The following is a 27,993-nucleotide window of genomic DNA, read 5'->3' as shown; positions in this document are numbered from 1 at the left end:
CAGCATGTCTCACCACCACTACAACAGCATGTCTCACCACCACTACAACAGCATGTCTCACCACCACTACAACAGCATGTCTCACCACCACTACAACAGCATGTCTCACCACCACTACAACAGCATCTCTCACCACCACTACAACAGCATGTCTCAACACTACAACAGCATCTGCTCACTAAACAACAGGTTGTCTTTTGACCAGAAAGTTCTGAGATAATTTTCAAACTACCCAATTTGTCCTCATTAAAACACGTCAAGATCTAAAGCCCGGTGTCCCGGGTATTGGGGTGGTGTGGGGGTGAGAACACCTGTCCACAATAGAATCGTCTGTCCAGGTTTTTGCTGTTTGTAAACAAGCCAGTGAACGTCTACTTTGAGATCTCAGGACGGCCGTCTGCTAAAGCCGACCTCACACCTGACGACACCACCACTTTTATAGAGCACCACCACTTTTATAAAACATAACCACTTTTATAAAACACCACCACTTTTATAAAGCACCACCACTTTTATAAAGCACCACCACTTTTATAAATGTGTCAGCTCTATCATATCTAAGTCGTGGCGCGGAGGTAAGGCGCCATCTCGAGTGAACATTGTTAGATGTAAACAAAATTCAGTCGAGTCGTTAACAATGTTAGATGTAAACAAAATTCAGTCGAGTCGTTAACAATGTTAGATGTAAACAAAATTCAGTCGAGTCGTTAACAATGTTAGATGTAAACAAAATTCAGTCGAGTCGTTAACAATGTTAGATGTAAACAAAATTCAGTCGAGTCGTTAACAATGTTAGATGTAAACAAAATTCAGTCGAGTCGTTAACAATGTTAGATGTAAACAAAATTCAGTCGAGTCGTTAACAATGTTAGATGTAAACAAAATTCAGTCGAGTCGTTAACAATGTTAGATGTAAACAAAATTCAGTCGAGTCGTTAACAATGTTAGATGTAAACAAAATTCAGTCGAGTCGTTAACAATGTTAGATGTAAACAAAATTCAGTCGAGTCGTTAACAATGTTAGATGTAAACAAAATTCAGTCGAGTCGTTAACAATGTTAGATGTAAACAAAATTCAGTCGAGTCGTTAACATTGTTAGATGTAAACAAAATTCAGTCGAGTCGAGTGTTAGATGTAAACAAAATTCAGTCGAGTCGTTAACAATGTTAGATGTAAACACAATTCAGTCGAGTCGTTAACAATGTTAGATGTAAACAAAATACCGGAGAGCTGACCTCCCTTGTCCTTACAGCTTACACTTACATCTTGTAAGCAGTAAACTTCCGCCACGTGTGATGACGTAACGGGCCTGAGATGCTGGACACAAACAACTTATTTACATAGGGGTCACTGACCTCAGTTGTTGACCGGACGAGATAAGCGTGCACGTACACTTTTAGCTCCTAATTCACGTGACCGGTGGGGGCGGGGCCTGGGGGGAGGGTCCTGGGGGGGGGGGGAGGGGGTCTGGGGGGGGGGGGAGATAACAAAAACACATTTGAGACTTTATGTGGATACAATGTATACAAATCCTGGCATGCTTTTCGGTTGCGGGAAAAAAGAAAGGAAAAAATTTGTATTTGCATGAAGTTTGTAGAGGGTGAAGTAAAAAAAAATATAAGATAAATTACACAGCAACCTCAACTTTTGCAACGTTTTACGTTAATGCGCTGTAGAAACATTAATTATAAAAAAAATTAGGCACATCATTGTGTTTTGCATGTTTTAGCCGTAAGCAATTCCTTGGTCGGCTTCTCCTCGGTTTGCCCTTGTCCGTCCAAATTGTTTGTTGTTGACGTTTTGCGTCAATGGCTGCCTTTGTACCGTGTCGGCTTTTTGTTTTGATCCCATGCTTGAGTATGTAACGGGAGTAAACAATTCTTGTGGTGAGATGAGGGCAGCAAGTCACGTTACCTACTCTTGTGGTGAGGGCAGCAAGTCACGTTACCTACTCTTGTGGTGAGGGCAGCAAGTCACGTTACCTACTCTTGTGGTGAGGGCAGCAAGTCACGTTACCTACTCTTGTGGTGAGGGCAGCAAGTCACGTTACCTACTTTTGTGGTGAGGGCAGCAAGTCACGTTACCTACTCTTGTGGTGAGATGACGGCAGCAAGTCACGTTACCTACTCTTGTGGTGAGATGACGGCAGCAAGTCACGTTACCTACTCTTGTGGTGAGGGCAGCAAGTCACGTTACCTACTCTTGTGGTGAGATGACGGCAGCAAGTCACGTTACCTACTCTTGTGGTGAGATGACGGCAGCAAGTCACGTTACCTACTCTTGTGGTGAGGGCAGCAAGTCACGTTACCTACTCTTGTGGTGAGGGCAGCAAGTCACGTTACCTACTCTTGTGGTGAGGGCAGCAAGTCACGTTACCTACTCTTGTGGTGAGGGCAGCAAGTCACTTTACCTACTCTTGTGGTGAGGGCAGCAAGTCATTTTACCTACTCTTGTGGTGAGGGCAGCAAGTCATTTTACCTACTCTTGTGGTGAGGGCAGCAAGTCATTTTACCTACTCTTGTGGTGAGGGCAGCAAGTCATTTTACCTACTATTGTGGTGAGGGCAGCAAGTCATTTTACCTACTCTTGTGGTGAGGGCAGCAAGTCATTTTACCTACTCTTGTGGTGAGGGCAGCAAGTCATTTTACCTACTCTTGTGGTGAGGGCAGCAAGTCACGTTACCTACTCTTGTGGTGAGGGCAGCAAGTCACGTCTTTATCCATTCTCACTCTAGTTTAAAGTTAATATTAAAAAACAAGATGAAAACACAGAAGGTTTGAACATTCTATCAAAGTCTATTAACCCCACTTTGTTTTATATATGTATATATACATGAATATATATATATATATATATATATATATATATATATATATATATATATATATATATATATGCGTGTGTGTGTTGTCTATAATAAATCCGTCAAGATGGATGTTTGTTTTTTCCAACAACAACCACAACAACAAACACAACAGCAACCACAACAGCAACCACAACAACAACCACAACAGCAACCACAACAACAACCACAACAACAACCACAACAACAACCACAACAGCAACCACAACAACAACCACAACAGCAACCACAACAGCAACCACAACAACAACCACAACAACAACCACAACAGCAACCACAACAACAACCACAACAGCAACCACAACAGCAACCACAACAACAACCACAACAACAACCACAACAGCAACCACAACAACAACCACAACAGCAACCACAACAACAACCACAACAGCAACCACAACAACAACCACAACAGCAAACACAACAGCAACCAATCAGCTGTTTGTATTAATTACTTTGACCTTGACGAAAAAAAAAATGTTTTCATTCACCATTCTGGTCAACAAAATCTCCACATTCTATTGGCTGGCCGGTCCACGTGACTGGGTTCTATGACGTCACGGAGCTTTGAATGATCGTCTGGTCCTACAGTACCACGTCATAGTGACAGCCAGGTGACATACCAGGTGACATACCAGATAAAACAACAGGTGATATAGCAGGTGAGCTGCAGCTTTCTGTACCAGCTATGTTTTTGTTGTGGTCTGTCAGACAGCAGACAGTAGGCAACAGACAGCAGACAACAGACAGCAGACAGCAGACAGCAGACAGCAGACAACAGACAACAGACAACAGACAACAGACAGCAGACAACAGACAACAGACAGCAGACAGCAGATAACAGACAACAGACAGCTGTCTCAACGACAGGTTTGGACTTTAGACGTAAACATGATGTCACTGCTGTCGCCGTCACAGAGAGAGAGAGAGAGAGAGACGGGGAGAGAGAGAGAGAGAGAGAGAGAAAGAGAGAGAGAGAGAGAGAGAGAGAGAGAGAGAGAGAGAGCACTGCGTGGGTCAGTCTATCAATGGGCAAAAGACAGTACCAAGTTCGCACTTTACCAACCACATGTTTATTTCACAATGTCGTGGGCTGGTAGACAGGGCGCCAACCAATCGAATGCAAGATAAACAGGTCATCAGCGAAGGTCATCAATGACCTAGAGAAACAGGTCCCTAGACAGGTCTGACGATCGCCGAGAGTACAAATCTGGTAAGTTTACGGGCTAATTAATGACAGCTGGTTGATTAGACATCCAATTTAAGACTTGAATGGTGGCAAACGGCAGCTGGTTGAAATCATGACCGATTTCAGGCGACCTAATTTCTTCTTGATGACGTCAGGTTTTGCTGGTTTATGGGCACCAATAAGGCAGTCATTCCCCGATTGTAGGAAAAAAAGTCACAGGAAAAAAAAACACAGGAAAAAAAAAACACAGAAAAAAAGTCACAGGAAAAAAAGTCACAGGAAAAAAAGTCACAGGAAAAAAAGTCACAAATATATATTTGCATGGGATTTGTTAATACTTTTATGTATTAAATATTCAGAGAGTGCAAATTAACTTATGATTAATTAAATGTAATGTAATGTGTGTATGTTGTATACGTATAGTAATTTTTATAATTCATCTAAAAATATTTAGCATGAATTATGTAGATTGTAATTATGTTAAACATAATATTTATAGCATTTAATAGAATGTCCACGGTTTTCATTGTTTTTTTTTAAATTAAATTACCGTGAAATGGTAAGGTCATCTGAATTACTGCCCTCAACTCATCGCAACAATAGTTATGCTTAGTTCAAATACCTTTACTTCCCACATTTATCACGCTCATTACATAACAAAACTTAGGATCAAAACAGAAAGCCGACAAGGTTGAAAGGCTGTCATTGACATAAAACGTCAACAACACAAAATATGTTCGGACAATGCCTACTGAGGGGAGGCCGACCATAGAATAGCCTAAGGCAAAACATATGCAAAACACAATGATGTGCCTAAATTTCTTTTATAGTTAACTTTTCTACCGCGTATGTAACTAAATACGTAACAAACGTTAAGATTGTTGTGTAAATTATCTTAGAGTATTTTTACTTACAATTTTTATAAATCATAATACTTGTAACGTCTATAAATAATTTATGCTATCAAAAAATACACCTACTGACCCTACGGCCACTGACCCTACTACAGGACGGCCACTGACCCTACTACAGGACGGCCACTGACCCTACTACAGGACGGCCATACTACAGGACGGCCATACTACAGGACGGCCATACTACAGGACGGCCATACTACAGGACGGCCACTGACCATACTACAGGACGGCCACTGACCATACTACAGGACGGCCACTGACCATACTACAGGACGGCCATACTACAGGACGGCCACTGACCCTACTACAGGACGGCCACTGACCCTACTACAGGACGGCCATACTACAGGACGGCCACTCACCCTACTGCAGGACGGCCACTGACCCTACTACAGGACGGCCATACTACAGGACGGCCACTGACCCTACTACAGGACGGCCACTCACCCTACTACAGGACGGCCACTGACCCTACTACAGGACGGCCACTGACCCTACTACAGGACGGCCATACTACAGGACGGCCATACTACAGGACGGCCACTGAGCCTACTACAGGACGGCCATACTACAGGACGGCCATACTACAGGACGGCCATACTACAGGACGGCCATACTACAGGACGGCCACTGACCCTACTACAGGACGGCCACTCACCCTACTACAAGACGGCCATACTACAGGACGGCCATACTACAGGACGGCCATACTGCAGGACGGCCACTGACCCTACTACAAGACGGCCACTGACCATACTACAGGACGGCCATACTACATGACGGCCATACTACAGGACTACAGGACGGCCATACTGCAGGACGGCCACTGACCCTACTACAAGACGGCCACTGACCATACTACAGGACGGCCATACTACATGACGGCCATACTACAGGACGGCCACTGACCCTAATACAGGACGGCCATACTACAGGACGGCCATACTACAGGACGGCCACTGACCATACTACAGGACGGCCACTGACCCTACTACAGGACGGCCACTGACCCTACTACAGGACGGCCATACTACAGGACGGCCATACTACAGGACGGCCATACTACAGGACGGCCATACTACAGGACGGCCACTGACCCTACTACAGGACGGCCACTGACCCTACTACAGGACGGCCATACTACAGGACGGCCACTGACCCTACTACAGGACGGCCACTGACCCTACTACAGGACGGCCATACTACAGGACGGCCATACTACAGGACGGCCATACTACAGGACGGCCATACTACAGGACGGCCACTGACCCTACTACAGGACGGCCACTGACCCTACTACAGGACGGCCACTGACCCTACTACAGGACGGCCACTGACCCTACTACAGGACGGCCATACTACAGGACAGCCATACTACAGGACGGCCATACTACAGGACGGCCACTAACCCTACTACAGGACGGCCACTGACCCTACTACAGGACGGCCACTGACCCTACTACAGGACGGCCATACTACAGGACGGCCATACTACAGGACGGCCATACTACAGGACGGCCATACTACAGGACGGCCACTGACCCTACTACAGGACGGCCACTGACCCTACTACAGGACGGCCATACTACAGGACGGCCATACTACAGGACGGCCACTGACCCTACTACAGGACGGCCACTCACCCTACTACAGGACGGCCACTGACCCTACTACAGGACGGCCATACTACAGGACGGCCATACTACAGGACGGCCACTGACCCTACTACAGGACGGCCATACTACAGGACGGCCATACTACAGGACGGCCACTGACCCTACTACAGGACGGCCACTCACCCTACTACAGGACGGCCATACTACAGGACGGCCATACTACAGGACGGCCATACTGCAGGACGGCCACTGACCCTACTACAAGACGGCCACTGACCATACTACAGGACGGCCATACTACAGGACGGCCACTGACCCTACTACAGGACGGCCATACTACAGGACGGCCATACTACAGGACGGCCATACTACAGGACGGCCATACTACAGGACGGCCACTGACCCTACTACAAGACGGCCACTGACCATACTACAGGACGGCCATACTACAGGACGGCCACTGACCCTACTACAGGACTGCCATACTACAGGACGGCCATACTACAGGACGGCCATACTACAGGACGGCCATACTACAGGACGGCCACTGACCCTACTACAGGACGGCCATACTACAGGACGGCCACTGACCCTACTACAGGACGACCATACTACAGGACGGCCACTGACCCTACTAAAGGACGGCCACTGACCCTACTACTGGACGGCCACTCACCCTACTACAGGACGGCCACTGACCATACTACAGGACGGCCATAATACAGGACGGCCATACTACAGGACGGCCACTGACCCTACTACAGGACGGCCATACTACAGGACGGCCATACTACAGGACGGCCATACTACAGGACGGCCACTGACCCTACTACAGGACGGCCATACTACAGGACGGCCATACTACAGGACAGCCACTCACCCTACTACAGGACGGCCACTGACCCTACTACAGGACCTACAGGACGGCCACTGACCCTACTACAGGACGGCCACTGACCCTACTACAGGACGGCCACTGACCCTACTACAGGACGGCCATACTACAGGACGGCCACTGACCCTACTACAGGACGGCCACTGACCCTACTACAGGACGGCCATACTACAGGACGGCCATACTACAGGACGGCCATACTACAGGACGGCCATACTACAGGACGGCCACTGACCCTACTACAGGACGGCCACTGACCCTACTACAGGACGGCCACTGACCCTACTACAAGACGGCCATACTACAGGACGGCCATACTACAGGACGGCCACTGACCCTACTACAGGACGGCCATACTACAGGACGGCCATACTACAGGACGGCCATACTACAGGACGGCCACTGACCCTACTACAGGACGGCCATACTACAGGACGGCCATACTACAGGACAGCCACTCACCCTACTACAGGACGGCCACTGACCCTACTACAGGACGGCCACTGACCATACTACAGGACGGCCATACTACATGACGGCCATACTACAGGACGGCCACTGACCCTACTACAGGACGGCTATACTACAGGACGGCCATACTACAGGACGGCCACTGACCCTACTACAGGACGGCCATACTACAGGACGGCCATACTACAGGACGGCCACTGACCCTACTACAGGACGGCCACTGACCCTACTACAGGACGGCCATACTACAGGACGGCCACTGACCCTACTACAGGACGGCCACTGACCCTACTACAGGACGGCCATACTACAGGACGGCCATACTACAGGACGGCCATACTACAGGACGGCCATACTACAGGACGGCCACTGACCCTACTACAGGACGGCCACTGACCCTACTACAGGACGGCCACTGACCCTACTACAGGACGGCCACTGACCCTACTACAGGACGGCCATACTACAGGATGGCCACTGACCCTACTACAGGACGGCCACTGACCCTACTACAGGACGGCCATACTACAGGACGGCCATACTACAGGACGGCCATACTACAGGACGGCCATACTACAGGACGGCCACTGACCCTACTACAGGACGGCCACTGACCCTACTACAGGACGGCCACTGACCCTACTACAGGACGGCCACTGACCCTACTACAGGACGGCCATACTACAGGACGGCCATACTACAGGACGGCCATACTACAGGACGGCCACTAACCCTACTACAGGACGGCCACTGACCCTACTACAGGACGGCCACTGACCCTACTACAGGACGGCCATACTACAGGACGGCCATACTACAGGACGGCCATACTACAGGACGGCCATACTACAGGACGGCCACTGACCCTACTACAGGACGGCCACTGACCCTACTACAGGACGGCCATACTACAGGACGGCCATACTACAGGACGGCCACTGACCCTACTACAGGACGGCCACTCACCCTACTACAGGACGGCCACTGACCCTACTACAGGACGGCCATACTACAGGACGGCCATACTACAGGACGGCCACTGACCCTACTACAGGACGGCCATACTACAGGACGGCCATACTACAGGACGGCCACTGACCCTACTACAGGACGGCCACTCACCCTACTACAGGACGGCCATACTACAGGACGGCCATACTACAGGACGGCCATACTGCAGGACGGCCACTGACCCTACTACAAGACGGCCACTGACCATACTACAGGACGGCCATACTACAGGACGGCCATACTACATGACGGCCATACTACAGGACGGCCACTGACCCTACTACAGGACGGCCATACTACAGGACGGCCATACTACAGGACGGCCACTGACCCTACTACAGGACGGCCACTGACCCTACTACAGGACGGCCATACTACAGGACGTCCATACTACAGGACGGCCACTGACCCTACTACAGGACGGCCACTGACCCTACTACAGGACGGCCACTGACCCTACTACAAGACGGCCATACTACAGGACGGCCATACTACAGGACGGCCACTGACCCTACTACAGGACGGCCATACTACAGGACGGCCATACTACAGGACGGCCATACTACAGGACGGCCACTGACCCTACTACAGGACGGCCATACTACAGGACGGCCATACTACAGGACAGCCACTCACCCTACTACAGGACGGCCACTGACCCTACTACAGGACGGCCACTGACCATACTACAGGACGGCCATACTACATGACGGCCATACTACAGGACGGCCACTGACCCTACTACAGGACGGCCATACTACAGGACGGCCATACTACAGGACGGCCACTGACCATACTACAGGACGGCCATACTACATGACGGCCATACTACAGGACGGCCATACTACAGGACGGCCACTGACCCTACTACAGGACGGCCACTGACCCTACTACAGGACGGCCATACTACAGGACGGCCACTGACCCTACTACAGGACGGCCATACTACAGGACGGCCATACTACAGGACGGCCACTGACCCTACTACAGGACGGCCACTGACCATACTACAGGACGGCCATACTACAGGACGGCCATACTACAGGACGGCCAAACTACAGGACGGCCACTGACCCTACTACAGGACGGCCATACTACAGGACGGCAATACTACAGGACGGCCACTCACCCTACTACAGGACGGCCACTGACCCTACTACAGGACGGCCACTGACCATACTACAGGACGGCCATACTACAGGACGGCCATACTACAGGACGGCCACTGACCATACTACAGGACGGCCATACTACATGACGGCCATACTACAGGACGGCCACTGACCCTACTACAGGACGGCCATACTACAGGACGGCCATACTACAGGACGGCCACTGACCCTACTACAGGACGGCCACTGACCCTACTACAGGACGGCCATACTACAGGACGGCCACTGACCCTACTACAGGACGGCCATACTACAGGACGGCCATACTACAGGACGGCCACTGACCCTACTACAGGACGGCCACTGACCATACTACAGGACGGCCATACTACAGGACGGCCATACTACAGGACGGCCAAACTACAGGACGGCCACTGACCCTACTACAGGACGGCCATACTACAGGACGGCAATACTACAGGACGGCCACTCACCCTACTACAGGACGGCCACTGACCCTACTACAGGACGGCCACTGACCCTACTACAGGACGGCCATAGACCCTACTACAGGACGGCCACTGACCCTACTACAGGACGGCCACTGACCCTACTACAGTACGGCCACTGACCCTACTACAGGACGGCCACTGACCCTACATAGGACGGCCACTGACCATACTACAGGACGGCCACTGACCCTACTACAGGACGGCCACTGACCCTACTACAGGACGGCCACTGACCCTACTACAGGACGGCCACTGACCCTACTACAGGACGGCCATACTACAGGACGGCCACTGACCCTACTACAGGACGGCCACTGACCCTACTACAGGACGGCCATACTACAGGACGGCCACTGACCCTACTACAGGACGGCCATACTACAGGACGGCCATACTACAGGACGGCCACTGACCCTACTACAGGACGGCCATACTACAGGACGGCCATACTACAGGACGGCCACTGACCCTACTACAGGACGGCCACTCACCCTACTACAGGATGGCCATACTACAGGACGGCCACTGACCCTACTACAAGACGGCCATACTACAGGACGGCCACTGACCCTACTACAGGACGGCCACTGACCATACTACAGGACGGCCATACTACAGGACGGCCATACTACAGGACGGCCATACTACAGGACGGCCACTGACCCTACTACAGGACGGCCATACTACAGGACGGCCATACTACAGGACGGCCACTCACCCTACTACAGGACGGCCACTGACCCTACTACAGGACGGCCACTGACCATACTACAGGACGGCCATACTACAGGACGGCCATACTACAGGACGGCCACTGACCCTACTACAGGACGGCCACTGACCCTACTACAGGACGGCCATACTACAGGACGGCCACTGAGCCTACTACAGGACGGCCACTGACCCTACTACAGGACGGCCATAGACCCTACTACAGGACGGCCACTGACCCTACTACAGGACGGCCACTGACCCTACTACAGGACGGCCACTGACCCTACTACAGGACGGCCACTGACCCTACTACAGGACGGCCACTGACCATACTACAGGACGGCCACTGACCCTACTACAGGACGGCCACTGACCCTACTACAGGACGGCCACTCACCCTACTACAGGACGGCCACTGACCCTACTACAGGACGGCCACTGACCCTACTACAGGACGGCCATACTACAGGACGGCCACTGACCCTACTACAGGACGGCCATACTACAGGACGGCCACTGACCATACTACAGGACGGCCACTGATGCTACTACAGGACGGCCACTGACCCTACTACAGGACGGCCATACTACAGGACGGCCATACTACAGGACGGCCATACTACAGGACGGCCATACTACAGGACGGCCATACTACAGGATGGTCACTGACCCTACTACAGGACGGCCATACTACAGGACGGCCACTGACCCTACTACATGCCGGCCACTGACCCTACTACAGGACGGCCATACTACAGGACGGCCATACTACAGGACGGCCACTGACCCTACTACAGGACGGCCACTGACCCTACTACAGGACGGCCACTGACCCTACTACAGGACGGCCATACTACAGGACGGCCACTGACCCTACTACAGGACGGCCATACTACAGGACGGCCATAGACCCTACTGCAGGACGGCCACTGACCCTACTACAGGACGGCCACTGACCCTACTACAAGACGGCCACTGACCCTACTACAGGACGGCCATACTACAGGACGGCCATGCTACAGGACGGCCACTGACCCTACTACAGGACGGCCACTGACCCTACTACAGGACGGCCACTGACCCTACTACAGGACGGCCACTGACCCTACTACAGGACGGCCATACTACAGGACGGCCATACTACAGGACGGCCACTGACCCTACTACAGGACGGCCATACTACAGGACGGCCATACTACAAGACGGCCATACTACAGGACGGCCACTCACCCTACTACAGGACGGCCATACTACAGGACGGCCACTCACCCTACTACAGGACGGCCACTCACCCTACTACAGGACGGCCACTGACCCTACTACAGGACGGCCACTGACCCTACTACAGGACGGCCACTGACCCTACTACAGGACGGCCACTGACCCTACTACAGGACGGCCACTGACCATACTACAGGACGGCCATACTACAGGACGGCCATACTACAGGACGGCCATACTACAGGACGGCCACTGACCCTACTACAGGACGGCCACTGACCCTACTACAGGACGGCCATACTACAGGACGGCCACTGACCCTACTACAGAACGGCCACTGACCCTGCAAACGCTCACAGTTGACCAAGCGGCTTCACGCCACCGGTCAAATCCTGGCGGGAAATGGACCGTTAGAAGAACAAAAGCGTCGAGGTCGTCTGCTAATCCGTCAGCCACACAGGATGAAACAACAGACAATTTAACAGATCACGCGCCAAAGTTTAGGTTATAAATAGATCACCTCCATTTGACCTCGAGAAAAAAGTATCCTAGAGATACTGACCCTCACATACTAACCGAGCGCTCTACCACCGAGCCACACCCCGTATCTGTAGATACAAAGACAGTAGAGCTAGTATGACTAAAGCTTGCTTGAGCTGTCGATATACGCTAGTCTTGGAGCTAAACCGTCAGCTGTCTATATCCTCTAGTCATGGAGCTAAACCGTCAGCTGTCTATATCCTCTAGTCTCGGAGCTAAACCGTCAGCTGTCTATATCCTCTAGTCATGGAGCTAAACCGTCAGCTGTCTATATCCTCTAGTCTTGTATAACTGACCAAAAGTTAAACATATCCGATTGAAACCACAACTTCAGACTCAAGAATTTTTGAGTAGGGCCTACTGTTTCAGCTAGATAACGAAATTTCACATATAAGTAAAAGATCTAATTCTCTGCCTTCTTTCACATTTTGAGTAATTTCCGTTGAACGGAACTAGTACTTTACGCTATTTCCGATTTCTCATAAAACAATGAATATGAATTTATAAAGTACTAATACTATTCCGCACTATTATACACATATTGTTTGCCGTTCAATTGCTGCGCAATTTTTTTCTACGAGATTATATTACATTTATAAAAGTTTAAGTAATTAAAAATGGATTAAAAATCATGTCTATATTCCGAGTTGCCATCCCCCGTAGTGTTCTATGAGAATATTCGAGAAAGTTTAGGGGAGATCACTCCCGTTTTATTTCCCCCGTGACTTCTTTTCCCTTCACCTTTTCTTCGAGGCGATTGTAATGGGAACCATTACCTTCCCATGGACGGGGTCTTTTTGTCTCAGTCCCCTTTGACGGGGTCGATTACCAAAGTCTATTTCTGGCCGTTCTGATGACGTATGTTATGTCACATGTGAGTGTGAGTGTACAGTTTTTACGTGACCTAATACAACAGCTGGAGCTAAACCGTCAGCTGTCTATATCCTCTAGTCTCGGAGCTAAACCGTGAGCTGTCGATATCCTCTAGTGTCGGAGCTGGGGACGCAAATATCACATTCTCTAAGGCTAACACAACAGTCTCACACTTAGTCAACACAAGTATTGAAAGTATAAGCCGGTAACTTTTAGTTTCACATTTTTATTTGCATTCAAGGAAGACATGAGCCAGCATTGATAACATAAATTAAAAAGTTTGTATTTATAAAATGTATAAAACGTGTAGACTATGGCGGTAGGTGACGTCACCTCACTTCTGCAGTAGAAGGGAAGTGACGTGCAATCAATCATCACAGAGTATTTCTTTAAGTTACTTTTATCAAAGGTATCACTTCAACATTTACCAAAGGTACCACTTCAACATTTACCAAAGGTATCACTTCAACATTTACCAAAGGTATCACTTCAACATTTACATCAGTCGTGCCAGTTCATCAGCTAATTAAAATAATTAAAATGTATGACGTCAGAGGAACGTGCCAATCGACACGAGCAGATTAACATCAAAGTCTGGTTTGTTTAAAAAACTGGATCAATCTATGGCGGTTTAAAGCGCAGTTGGACGTGACTAGCGATAAGGTTATCGGCAGACGATAAACTAGTCGTCTGCTGGTACACGCAGACGTGACCCCAGACATGTCACACATTTCAATAAAACATTTTATCAGAACTTTTTGGTCGGCCTAGTGAGTCATGCCAGCAAATTGTCACCGTTAAAACCAGCACCTTCGTACACCTTCATATCCCAGTCCCCATATAAATCTAGCTCTAGCTGTGTGTCTATTAAATCTAGCTCTAGATGTGTCTATTAAATCTAGCTCTAGATGTGTCTATTAAATCTAGCTGTAACTGTATGTCTAGCTCTAGCTGTGTCTATTAAATCTAGCTGTAACTGTGTGTCTATTAAATCTAGCTGTAACTGTGTGTCAATTAAAACTTTCAGTCCAGATTTGATTTTAAATTTCTTCAAAAAGTTGGACTCAAGTTTCCGATGACAATTCGTGTTGACCTTGAAAGTTTCTTGACTGACGCCCTTGTAAGTAGGTCAAAGTAACAACATTAACATACAATAAAAACAATTGGATGAGTCACAGTTTTATATGTAGGGTTATGTTGTATGTCTTATGTCCTAAGGTCCAGTGGTAGGTCTGTATGTCCTAAGGTCCAGTGGTCTGTATGTCCTAAGGTCCAGTGGTCTGTATGTCCTAAGGTCCAGTGGTCTGTATGTCCTAAGGTCCAGTGGTAGGTCTGTATGTCCTAAGGTCCAGTGGTCTGTATGTCCTAAGGTCCAGTGGTAGGTCTGTACGTGTTGTGGGTAAGTTTCTAAGGTCAAGGTTGCCGCCTGTGACAGGAATAAATAGCCGAGTAATATCAGAAAGATCCAGAAGATGGCGTGACCTTGACATACACATATGTGACCTCAAATATTATAGCAAACCGTTGTCACACATACACAATTCAATCACTCACACACCACCATCAGCAGACGTGAATGACTAAATTAGTCACCTCAGCAGACGAGACTGACTAAATTAGTCACCTCAGCAGACGAGACTGACTAAATTAGTCACCTCAGCAGACGAGAATGACTAAATTAGTCACCTCAGCAGACGAGAATGACTAAATTAGTCACCTCAGCAGACGAGAATGACTAAATTAGTCACCCCCGACTGATACCACAGTATCATAAGATAAAGATGCTAAAAGTAGACACGGTATTTAAAACTCGGGTGTCAAGCCTGCATTCTGTTGGGCACGTAACATGTTTACAACTGGGTCACCACCTGACCCTAGGTCGGTCAATGATATCTGGATAATCCAAACTTGGTCATTTCAACAAATGAAATCTGGTCATTAAATTACAACACATACTCTATATACACACACACACACATACATATATACATATATACACACACGCGCGCACTCTAGCTGTCATAGTCTGACACCCGTTACATGGAGTGTATACAGAAGTCATTTGGCTGTATCATCCATTGGATGAAGTCAACAAAGATGAAACATCACAAGATCATGGAGGATGGAACATCACAAGATCATGGAGGATGGAACATCACAAGATCATGGAGGATGGAACATCACAAGATCATGGAGGATGGAACATCACAAGATCCTGGAGAACGAGACATCATCAGCTCTCCGTCTTGTGGCTGGTCGATTAAAGCTAAAACTTGAGACTAGTTCCGTGTTGAGAAAGTTGCGGGTTCGAATCCTCTGTCGTTTGCAACCTTATTTAGTTGGTCGGATGCTATAAATAGCACGTGTCGTAAGCCGCACATGAGTGAGTTGTTAGTGGACAACACACCAAATAATGTTGAGCAAGTGACGTATGTCCGGTCACTCACACATTCCAGATGACGTCATCACTGGCGCTTGCTTCGTGGATTCCGGAATCAAAAGAATTCTGATCTCGTTCATGTCGGATGACGATTGGTCCGCTGTTGATCACGTGACCCCTGCTGGCCAGCTGACTGTACCAGACGTTACTGACAGAGCCCGGGGGGTCGGGCCGTGGCGCGTCATCCTGCGGACAGCTGACCCTGTCGGCTGGACGTCTGCTGGAGTTGGCGTTCTGGTCGACGACATTCTTCTCGACATCTGAAGCGACGAGTGTGGTCAGCTGCCTGTCAGTGGTCAGCTGTATGTCAGTGGTCAGCTGTCTGTCTGCCAGCTTGACCAGGTCATCGTCCGACTCGTACATCTCCGTGTCCGAGACTGACCAGTTGCTGCCCACGTCTCTGCTGGACAGCGAGCTGCAGCTGTAGTACTGTCGCTGCCACTTGAGCTCCTCGATGGTCTCGTTCAGGGTCAGCAGCTGCTTCATCAGGGACAGGTCCTGGTCCATCAGCGACACCTGGGGACACAGACAGGACAGGTTAGGGGTCAGCTGTTAAGTGGTTGGGGACACAGACAGGACAGTTAGGGGTCAGAAGTTAAGTGGTTGGGGACACAGACAGGACAGGTTAGGGGTCAGCTGTTAAGTGGTTGGGGACACAGACAGGACAGTTAGGGGTCAGAAGTTAAGTGGTCTTGGTAAAAAGTGACCAAAAGTTAAACCAGTTGTGTACAAGAAATCTGATTGGCTAAACGTGTGAGTTGTTGTGTGCTCGCGTGCTGTAGGTCGTGCGCTATACACAGCTGGTTGATAAAGGGATTTTTAAACAGAAAACGTATAAATGGTCTGGTGTTACACCATACTTTTGCAACAGGCTGCGAGCAAGCTAATGACTCATTAAACAAATGGCCAAATGTTGCACCATACTTTAGCACCTGATGTCGCATACTTTCTCATTACAAAATACAACTTGATTGCGTCATTCTCGTGTGATGAAAGGAATTCGGTCGATGTATTATACCAGTCCCCAGGATGTATTATACCAGTCCCCAAGATGTATTATACCAGTCCTCAGGATGTATTATACCAGTCCCCAGGATATATTATACCAGTCCCCATGATGTATTATACCAGTCCCCATGATGTATTATACCAGTCCTCAGGATGTATTATACCAGTCCCCAGGATGTATTATACCAGTCCCCATGATGTATTATACCAGTCCCCATGATGTATTATACCAGCCCCCATGATGTATTATACCAGTCCCCAGGATGTATTATACCAGTCCCCATGATGTATTATACCAGTCCCCATGATGTATTATACCAGTCCCCATGATGTATTATACCAGTCCCCAGGATGTATTATACCAGTCCCCAGGATATATTATACCAGTCCCCATGATGTATTATACCAGTCACCCAGGATGTATTATACCAGTCCCCAGGATGTATTATACCAGTCCCCATGATGTATTATACCAGTCCCCAGGATATATTATACCAGTCCCCATGATGTATTATACCAGTCCCCAGGATGTATTATACCAGTCCCCAGGATGTATTATACCAGTCCCCAGGATGTATTATACCAGTCCCCATGATGTATTATACCAGTCCCCATGATGTATTATACCAGTCCCCAGGATGTATTATACCAGTCCCCATGATGTATTATACCAGTCCCCAGGATGTATTATACCAGTCCCCAGGATGTATTATACCAGTCCCCAGGATATAGCCACAAAAATCCATCACCTTTATGCACTGACAAACCAACGTACGGCGACACGGCACCCCCCCCCCCCCCCCCCACCTGTGTGTTTGCCAGCATACCTCGGTCCTTTACCTGAGCCACTCACCTGGCCACTCACCTGGCCACTCACCTGGCCACTCACCTGGCCACTCACCTGGGGCCACCTCGCTGGGACAACAACGCCGTGTTGTATCTAGTTATGCAGAAGGTAATTTTGTGAGGGGGGGGTAAGTGGTGTAAAATGTCATTTTTGTCATTTACATGTCATCAAAGACATCCAGCCCGGCATTAGCTTGCTTGCACCACGCCCACGCTAATTAACGAGGTGGCGAGTTAATGAACCAAGCACATGTCTCGAGGTGGACCCGCTTGGGGCCCGTGCGGGGCCCCGTGGACTGGGTCCTGCAGGTCTAGACGGGGCCCTAATTATTCCAGGTGGCGCCAGGGAGCGTGTCACATGACTGCTGTTGCAGACTGTGGCGTGATTAGCCTGACCTTTAACCCGGTGCCAGTGGTGCCACCATGTCAGGTATGTCAGGGTTCGTGTCATGTCATTTGGTCAGGGTTCGTGTCATGTCATTTGGTCAGGGTTCGTGTCATGTCAGTTGGTCAGGGTTCGTGTCATGTCAGTTGGTCAGGGTTCGTGTCATGTCAGTTGGTGTGGGTTGTAAGGGGCAGGTCCTAGTTAGAAACTTTACATGACGATAGAACAAAATGTAACTTTCAAATGTAAACACAGATGACGTGAATACCTCTAATGAAAGCTGCATGACCCGTCTACACACACGTTGTGGGCTACACACTATCACAGCGTAACAACAATCATACAAGAAGTTACATTAAACCCAAGCAGAACCTCAACAACACAAGACCGGCCATCCGAAACCTCAACAAAACATTAACTATCTAACTGGAGCATCTACCCTAGTGCCAAGCGGCATAACTCCCCCCCCCTCCCCGGGTCACCCGCCCCCCCCCCCCCTTGCATACCGGCAGTGAGGTGGAGCGAGACTCGAGCCATATGAAACCTGTGGCGTCTAGAAATGTCCGCCATCTAGGCAAGGTTAGATCATTGACATCTTTGGAGGTTACGTTAATGGACGGGGGGAGGGGGGGGGGGAGGGGGTGAACCAGTTATCAACTAATTGGTTCACATTATGTCATCAGTTCATGTTTCCCCCTCCGGTTGTGACTGTCCGTCCCCCCGTCCCCGTCCCCCCCTCGGGTTGTCCCAAGGCACTATCTGTTGGTGTCTGTGATAGTGACTAGCTAATTTCCCCGCGTCATTCAAGTGGTCAGTGGAGCTTTATTTCTTTGAAGTGCGTCACAAAACTTGACCAACCTCTCAACTTCATAAGTCAGATGATTGTTACATTTGATGCGCAGTTTGGAAACGACAAAGTCCAACGAGATCACGTGACTAAATCCTCTGAATACGTGGGGTGGTTGGTCTAGAAAGGTGGTTGGTCTAGAAAGGTGGTTGGTCTAGAAAGGTGGTTGGTCTAGAAAGGTGGTTGGTCTAGAAAGGTGGTTGGTTTAGAAAGGTGGTTGGTCTAGAGAGGTGGTTGGTCTAGAAAGGTGGTTGGTCTAGAAAGGTGGTTGGTTTAGAAATGTGGTTGGTCTAGAGAGGTGGTTGGTCTATAGAGGTGGTTGGTCTAGAAAGGTGGTTGGTCTAGAAAGGTGGTTGGTCTAGAAAGGTGGTTGGTCTAGAAAGGTGGTTGGTCTAGAAGGGTGGTTGGTCTAGAAAGGTGGTTGGTCTAGAAAGGTGGTTGGTCTAGAAAGGTGGTTGGTCTAGAAAGGTGGTTGGTCTAGAAAGGTGGTTGGTCTAGAAATGTGGTTGGTCTAGAACGGTGGTTGGTCTAGAAAGGTGGTTGGACTATAAAGGTGGTTGGTCTAGAAAGGTGGTTGGTCTATAAAGGTGGTTGGTCTAGAAAGGTGGTTGGTCTAGAAAGGTGGTTGGTCTAGAAAGGTGGTTGGTCTAGAAAGGTGGTTGGTCTAGAAAGGTGGTTGGTCTAGAAAGGTGGTTGGTCTAGAAAGTGGTTGGTTTAGAAAGGTGGTTGGTCTAGAAAGGTGGTTGGTCTAGAAAGGTGGTTGGTCTAGAAAGGTGGTTGGTCTAGAAAGGTGGTTGTGTCACCCTTGTTTCAAGCAGTAGCAACACAACTGACCAATGTCAGGTGACCACTGGTGCCCTCTGCCTACAAGAACTGACCAATGTCAGGTGACCACTGGTGCCCTCTGCCTACAAGAACTGACCAATGTCAGGTGACCACTGGTGCCCTCTGCCTACAAGAACTGACCAATGTCAGGTGACCACTGGTGCCCTCTGCCTACAAGAACTGGCAAATGTCAGGTGACCACTGGTGCTCTCTGCCTACAAGAACTGGCAAATGTCAGGTGACCACTGGTGCCCTCTGCCTACAAGAACTGACCAATGTCAGATGACCAATGGTGCCCTCTGCCTACAAGAACTGACCAATGTCAGGTGACCACTGGTGCCCTCTGCCTACAAGAACTGGCCAATGTCAGGTGACCACTGGTGCCCTCTGCCTACAAGAACTGACCAATGTCAGGTGACCACTGGTGCCCTCTGCCTACAAGAACTGGCCAATGTCAGGTGACCACTGGTGCTCTCTGCCTGCAAGAACTGGCCACTGTTAAAGATGTCCTTTGAAATTGACTGTAACCTATCTACGTGCCCAGCAGAAATCTATTTTAACTGGCAGTCTCGTGAGATTTTGTGTGTGTGAGGGGGGGGGGGGGGGGTGTTGGAGGCGTGGGGGGTCTTATGTGTTTACATTCTGACCCCTTTTGATAGATCGGCGAGTCCACTTGACCGCGTGACTTTGACCGGTCCACAAGTTCCTGGAGCATCCATCGATCGAATATGGGGAGGGGGAGGGGAGGAGGGCTGCTCGAAGGCGAGTTGTCTGGATCGGTTTGACACCCTTTATAAAAACCGTTGGATCGGGTTAATGGACTAGGAAGGGAAATAACTTGTGTGGTATAAAAAAAATGGTAGCCACACCAAACGTAAAGCCTTAAACCTACACATGACTTAAACCTACACATGACTTAAACCTACACATGACTTAAACCTACACATGACTTAAACCTACACATGACTTAAACCTACACATGACTTAAACCTACATACGACTTAAAGTCCATATGGTCAGAACCAGCTGTTGTAGGAGAGAATGTGAACTGAACCAGCGAAGTGTGACCAGATGTGTTCTGACTACAATCACGTGACTACAAGCAGAAGATTTCACCAACGTTAGGACAATGTTGTCTGGGGGATTTGAAAAGGTTGAGACCATTAGTAGGCCAACCTTACAAAAACGGGTTTGGGTTGATATCACCCCCTGACGGGTTTGGGTTGATATCACCCACAGCACAGCCAGAGGGGAATAAAACGATGAAGGCAGGCTTGGAATCGTATCACGTAAGTTCTATTTATAGACTCGCTACGTCACACCATACAGAGCAGTCGTGTGGTATTTGGTAGGTCACGGGGAGTTGGGTAATACGTCACAGGCCAGCAATGTAAGTAGGTCACATGAACCAACAAGGAAATAATTCTCATGGGCTAACTAAGACATCAACACCATTATCGACGGATGGACTAACAATTGATTTAAACTACTTCACCTGCTTATTCAAACGTCTGATGCTAGTGAATTAAAAGGCAGTGTGGTTTGTTGACAAGCTTTAGGGTTCGCTAAAAGCTTTAGGGTTCGCTAAAAGCTTTTCAATTGTTACAACAACTTGGCCATCGCAAATCTACGTTTGTTTCTGGCCCTAAGGTCAACTAATCTTTGTGGTCATTGGCGGTCAAGATTTGTGTCATTGTCGGTCAAGATTTGTTCCATTGTCGGTCAAAATTTGTGTCTTATTGATGAACAGATACCGCTCTAGTATCGAATACCTTACTCGAGTAATCGATTCCCCTACACACGGACATGAGTAATCGATTCCCCTACACACCGACATGATTAAAGTTAGGACACGAGAAGAAGTTCTCAAGCATGCGCAGATATGTCATTTACCTAACGTAGTTCTCCCCCTCCCCCTCCCACCTAGGTAAAGTGTCCCTTGTGTACACGGTAACCACGTGGTGAACTACCCACAACAGTGTGACTCATGGCAGAGTTGCTGGTAACGTCAGGGGCGATAAGAAACCACAACATTGCTGGTTAAAATTATCGCCCTTTGGTCCCGCCTGTAGCTGTGATTGTACAACAAGGAGTAGATAATGCACGTCTATTTCAGTCTTTTTATACATAGCAACAGGACAACGCCATTGTTCGACCTTGACTTTGATCCCCCCCCCCCCTCCCCCGGCCGACCATATCCCGTGTCAGAATTTGAAATTGTCTTCAGTTGGCCGACTCCGAGAAGCTCGGTTAATGGCGTCGTTACGTCAACACGAGGCGTCATAAATCACGCGCGTCAGGGCGGGATGCGAGTCTGTCAATGTGGTGTCTTGTGGGGACACCTGGGGTCAGGTAGGGTGTGACGTCACGTGTGGGGTCAAGTAAGATGTGACGTATCTGAAAAATTCGTTGCATCAACATTTTTGGGGCAATTGTGACAAAATAGTCACGGGGGGGGGGGGGGGGGGTAGGGTGAGGGGCAGTCAGTCTAAAATCTAGCGGGGATGTGGAGGTGGGGGATTGCCGCCATTTAACGGTTGCTTGGGGTCTGTTGACACGGACCATCGTCTGCTCCGTCGGGCAGGTGAGGACATGTTGACTTGTACGGGACGGGGGTCGGGCTACCAACAGGAAGTACACCAGGGGTCAGACTGGGTCAATAGTAGCTCGTAGGTCACTCATACGTCACAAGTTATTAGGTCAGATCATTAGCACCAAATTAGTTGTCCCCCATTTCCACCCCCCCCCCCCCCCCTCACCCACCTCATCCAGAGCCAATAAAATTATGCGCTGTACACAAAAGACGACGAAACGAACCATAACTCATTGGATTGTGACGTCACCCAAAGGTTTACACGCAGCAGACAATCATGTCGTTTGGTAACCTGTCCCTTCCCGCCATTGTCTACCATCTGTGTGACCAGACGACACCTGTGACCTACACACTGTCCGGTCGTCTAGCCAACACGTGTTACGCCCAGACACGACAAGCGTGACGTGTCTGTTGGAGGCGACGATTTTACTCGGCCGTTAGACACACGGATGGTCAGACGGTCAGTCACAAAAACTGTTTCAAACAGACCCCACGTAACAATGCGACTGTGTGTGTGTGTGTGTGTGTGTGTTATGTGAACGTGAATAATTTAACAGGTAAAAAAAAAACTTCAACACAAAGATCCTCACAGTGAGTCTGACAGTGACCCTTCGAAAAGCCGCCTCAACAAGGGACGCAACATGTCAAGAATCTTTTAAACACCTGAATATATATTATAAACATGGATGCTAAAAATAGATCGCTGCTCTTTCTAATGTCAACCGGTGGAGGTTGTATCTTTGTACGAGGTGGAGGTTGTATCTTTGTACGAGGTGGAGGTTGTATCTTTGTACGAGGTGGAGGTTGTATCTTTGTACGAGGTGGAGGTTGTATCTTTGTACGAGGTGGAGGTTGTATCTTTGTACGAGGTGGAGGTTGTATCTTTGTACGAGACCGTTGTCGAGTGGACGGCACGTGCTGTAGAACATGAATATTCAAAGGTTTCTTTCTGCGCTCAGTGGCGGCAAGGGCTCGCGTGCTGCCTCGAATAACAGCTGGTTTGTTTTGTTGGCTAATGGGGCAGAGAGTGAACACTCATTGTGGTCACCCACGTCAAGTGTCACATCAGGAGTACACATGTCAAGTGTGACGTCATGAGTACTGACTATTGTTTACTTCCTTCTGACTGCTCACAGCGTATCTCAAATTGTCGAGACGGGGGGCTTAATTAACAGGACAATTAACTTTTAGCTGGTACTTTGTGTATTTATAAATACATTGTGTTTTTTTCGTGAGGTCGACGCTTTCCTCAGTAATGCTATACCTGGAGGGGGGGGGGGGGGGCGGACACCGTTAAAAGTATATATTTTCTATATAAATTATATACATTTCATTTCGTTCGGGGGGGGGGGGGGGGCGGTAGAATTTTTTCGGGGGGAGGGGGGGGGGGGGCTAAGCCCCCACCCCACCTCGAAGAGATGCCTGGAAGAAACTCTGTAACGAACACATCCCATACACCACGGACGAAAATTAACAACTCCCTCCCTCCCCCACCCCCACCCAGATAACAGGTATCGTGTGGCCCCAGGCAGCTATTTTAGGACGTTGGTATGTTCATTCAGTTTACGGCTAGGTGTACCACATCATGGCACTGTACCGGCTAATTAGTGGACCAGATCATGGCACTGTACCGGCTAATTAGTGGACCGGATCATGGCACTGTACCGGCTAATTAGTTGACCAGATCATGGCACTGTACCGGCTAATTAGTGGAGCACATCATGGCACTGTACCGGCTAATTAGTGGAGCACATCATGACACTGTACCGGCTAATTAGTGGGAAAGATCATGGCACTGTACCGGCTAATTAGTGGGAAAGATCATGGCACTGTACCGGCTAATTAGTGGACCGGATCATGGCACTGTACCGGCTAATTAGTGGACCGGATCATGGCACTGTACCGGCTAATTAGTGGACCGGATCATGGCACTGTACCGGCTAATTAGTGGACCGGATCATGGCACTGTACCGGCTAATTAGTGGACCGGATCATGGCACTGTACCGGCTAATTAGTGGACCGGATCATGGCACTGTACCGGCTAATTAGTGGACCGGATCATGGCACTGTACCGGCTAATTAGTGGACCGGATCATGGCACTGTACCGGCTAATTAGTGGACCGGATCATGGCACTGTACCGGCTAATTAGTGGACCGGATCATGACACTGTACCGGCTAATTAGTGGACCGGATCATGACATTGTACTGGATAATTAGTTGACCAGATTACAGAACGGAGCAGCGTGGATTCGAACTTGGTACCCTAGTGTTGCACAGACGTACATGTATGGTGCTGGCAGAGAGTACAGATATAAAGGCTAGTGGTCACTCACTGAGTACAGATATAAAGGCTAGTACTCACTCACTGAGTACAGATATAAAGGCTAGTGCTCACTCACTGAGTACAGATATAAAGGCTAGTACTCACTCACTGAGTACAGATATAAAGGCTAGTACTCACTCACTGAGTACAGATATAAAGGCTAGTGCTCACTCACTGAGTACAGATATAAAGGCTGGTGCTCACTCACTGAGTACAGATATAAAGGCTAGTACTCACTCACTGAGTACAGATATAAAGGCTAGTGCTCACTCACTGAGTACAGATATAAAGGCTAGTACTCACTCACTGAGTACAGATATAAAGGCTAGTACTCACTCACTGAGTACAGATATAAAGGCTAGTGCTCACTCACTGAGTACAGATATAAAGGCTGGTGCTCACTCACTGAGTACAGATATAAAGGCTAGTGCTCACTCACTGAGTACAGATATAAAGGCTGGTGCTCACTCACTGAGTACAGATATAAAGGCTAGTACTCACTCACTGAGTACAGATATAAAGGCTGGTGGTCACTCTACAGATATAAAGGCTAGTACTCACTCACTGAGTACAGATATAAAGGCTGGTGCTCACTGCGTGTTGAGTGTGCGAACACAGACCTGACCTGCTCAATGAGAGAATACCAACGCCACACAAGGAAACTCACAAATCACTGCCTTTCTAGCCCTAATTAGCCCTTAATTATTCTTTAATTAGCTAGCGGTCAGGTGAGTCACGACTATAATGGCACAGATACAGGACAAATCTTTGACCAGTCAGTGAGTGATGTAATATGTTGGCTCAAGTGTCCAGTCATTAGTGCTAATTGGATGTGAGGTGTGTTACATAACTGTTGGGCTGTTCATTAGCAGCGGATGTTACATCATAGAGGCTTGACCAGAACACGTCACCAGAGTGGTCAGCAGATGTGGAGCTCTACTTAATGGACATGCAGTATGTCATCAGAAACAAGGGCCCCAAGTTGACAATTAAGTCAGTCAGAATGTAGGTCATGTGATGATCACGTGATGAGGAATCTGAGCAAATAATATGTGACACTTGAGATAGTGAGCTATGTGTGAGTCAAATATTGTGTGACACTTGAGATAGTGAGCTATGTGTGAGCCAAATATTGAGCCAGGCAGTAAAAGTAAAAAATTCCACAAACCACAATAGCCCTCATAACCACGGGGTCCATTAATTAAGTCCCAACTTGAGACCACGGGGTCCATTAATGAAGTCACAACATGAGACCACGGGGTCCATTAATGAAGTCACAACATGAGACCACGGGGTCCATTAATGAAGTCACAACTTGAGTTCTGTTAAACCCTAACGTCCCCCGTTTGCCGAGGCCGTAAACACGAGTTTTTTATTTTTATTTTGAGTGATTCTAATTAATTATTTCATTATTTAGTTCTAATTAATTAATTATTTAATTATTCGACGTGAAACAATGCTCACCATTTCTGCGCGAAGTTTCTCCATAGCAAGATCTACTCCGCTTCTTTGTCGTCTGCTAGACCTGCTGTCGTCTGAGCCCTGAGATAGAGAAGACGACGACGAGGTCGGCGAGGATGCAGCAGACGATGATGATGATGAGGATGTGTCTGAGAGGCTGTCCCTCCAGCGTGTTTTCATGCTGTTGGCCACCACCACGCGAGAGTTGTAGAACTCGCGACACCTGTTGGACAGTTCGATGGCCGCCGTGTACTTGTCGCTGGCGTCTAGCCTCCAACTGCCGCACAGTCGGTTGTCGGGGTTCGAGTCCACCCCAGGCACTTGAAGATAGTTGCTGTTATAGTTATCCTCCATAGTTCAGTTCACACACAGATACAATAATCAAGTTTGAAGGAATAAATTATATTAAAACTTTTTTTTTTCAATAAATAAAATGAATTCAATCCATGAATACCAAAGAATTATACCGCGAGTTTATGAGAGTATCCTGGAATGTCCTAAGTTTATGAATGGTGTGAATACTTTAGTCAATGAAACCTCACGCGTACACTGCGGTGTTGTTTTCTGTTCTGGCTGTTCACAGCAGACGACCGGAGTATATCAGTCGCAGCGCCCCCTTGCGTCTGCTTCACACGGCGCAGCGCGCGCCGCACGAGATAAAAGATTTGTTTGTACCGTTTTTATTTTTAGAGTGAAGCAATTTTAGATCAGGGTTGGAACTTTTCCCAGGGAAAATTGGCACATGTCCCTGCTGTTGTTTCAGTCGGGATTAAATTTTTAAATTTTAAACTGCGAGTCTACAGCAGGTGATTTAAAAATATTTTCATGAATGAATCAATTCACTTGACTTAGATGGCTGAGTATCCCACGTATATCAGCAGGGTGCAGACGGTAAAGTAAGTTGAAAATTGATGAAAGGTCACTACACAGTTCGTCACGATTACCCCCCCCCCCCCGAACGAAATATAATATATGTAGAAAATACACACATTTATTACTGTCATATACCCCCCCCCCAGTCCACACACAAATTTAGACAGCCCACCCCCGAAAGTTTCAAGAGCCCCCCTTCAGCCCCGGGGGAAAAAGTCTGAAAGAAACACTGCCAACAGATATTCTTCTCTAATGATGATAGACCAACGTTCGAACAAGTGACCAACAAGCAAGACTGACCAATCTAAAGACATGCACCAACTTGGCACCATGTGAGACATGTGACCATCACTAGGACAATGGACGTTTTAGGGAGGCTAGAATGACGTCAGTAGAATGACGTCAGAAGAATGGTTCGAAATCTAGGAAATGAAAACATTCGGGGAAAGCTGTT

At 48.6% G+C, this 27,993-nt stretch overlaps 1 protein-coding gene across 1 annotated transcript; it reads right to left on the bottom strand.

The window, feature by feature from the left end:
* Window positions 1–15,509: 15,509 nt before the first annotated feature.
* Window positions 15,510–27,270, bottom strand: LOC131937915 (uncharacterized). Its single transcript, XM_059295652.1, has 2 exons — window positions 26,670–27,270; window positions 15,510–16,891 (listed from the first exon to the last, which is right to left on the bottom strand). Exons 1-2 carry the CDS (start codon window positions 27,018–27,020, stop codon window positions 16,379–16,381), a joined length of 864 nt encoding a protein of 287 aa, XP_059151635.1. The 5' UTR covers window positions 27,021–27,270; the 3' UTR covers window positions 15,510–16,378.
* Between the last annotated feature and the right edge of the window lie 723 nt (window positions 27,271–27,993).

The sequence above is a fragment of the Physella acuta genome, unplaced genomic scaffold (genome assembly GCF_028476545.2).
Source record: "Physella acuta isolate Inbredline_101_S28 unplaced genomic scaffold, ASM2847654v3 ptg000225l, whole genome shotgun sequence".
In the NCBI taxonomy this organism is placed as follows: Eukaryota; Metazoa; Mollusca; class Gastropoda; family Physidae; genus Physella; species Physella acuta.
The sequence above is the reverse complement of the archived record's forward strand: the minus strand, read 5'-3'. Positions and strand labels throughout refer to the sequence as shown.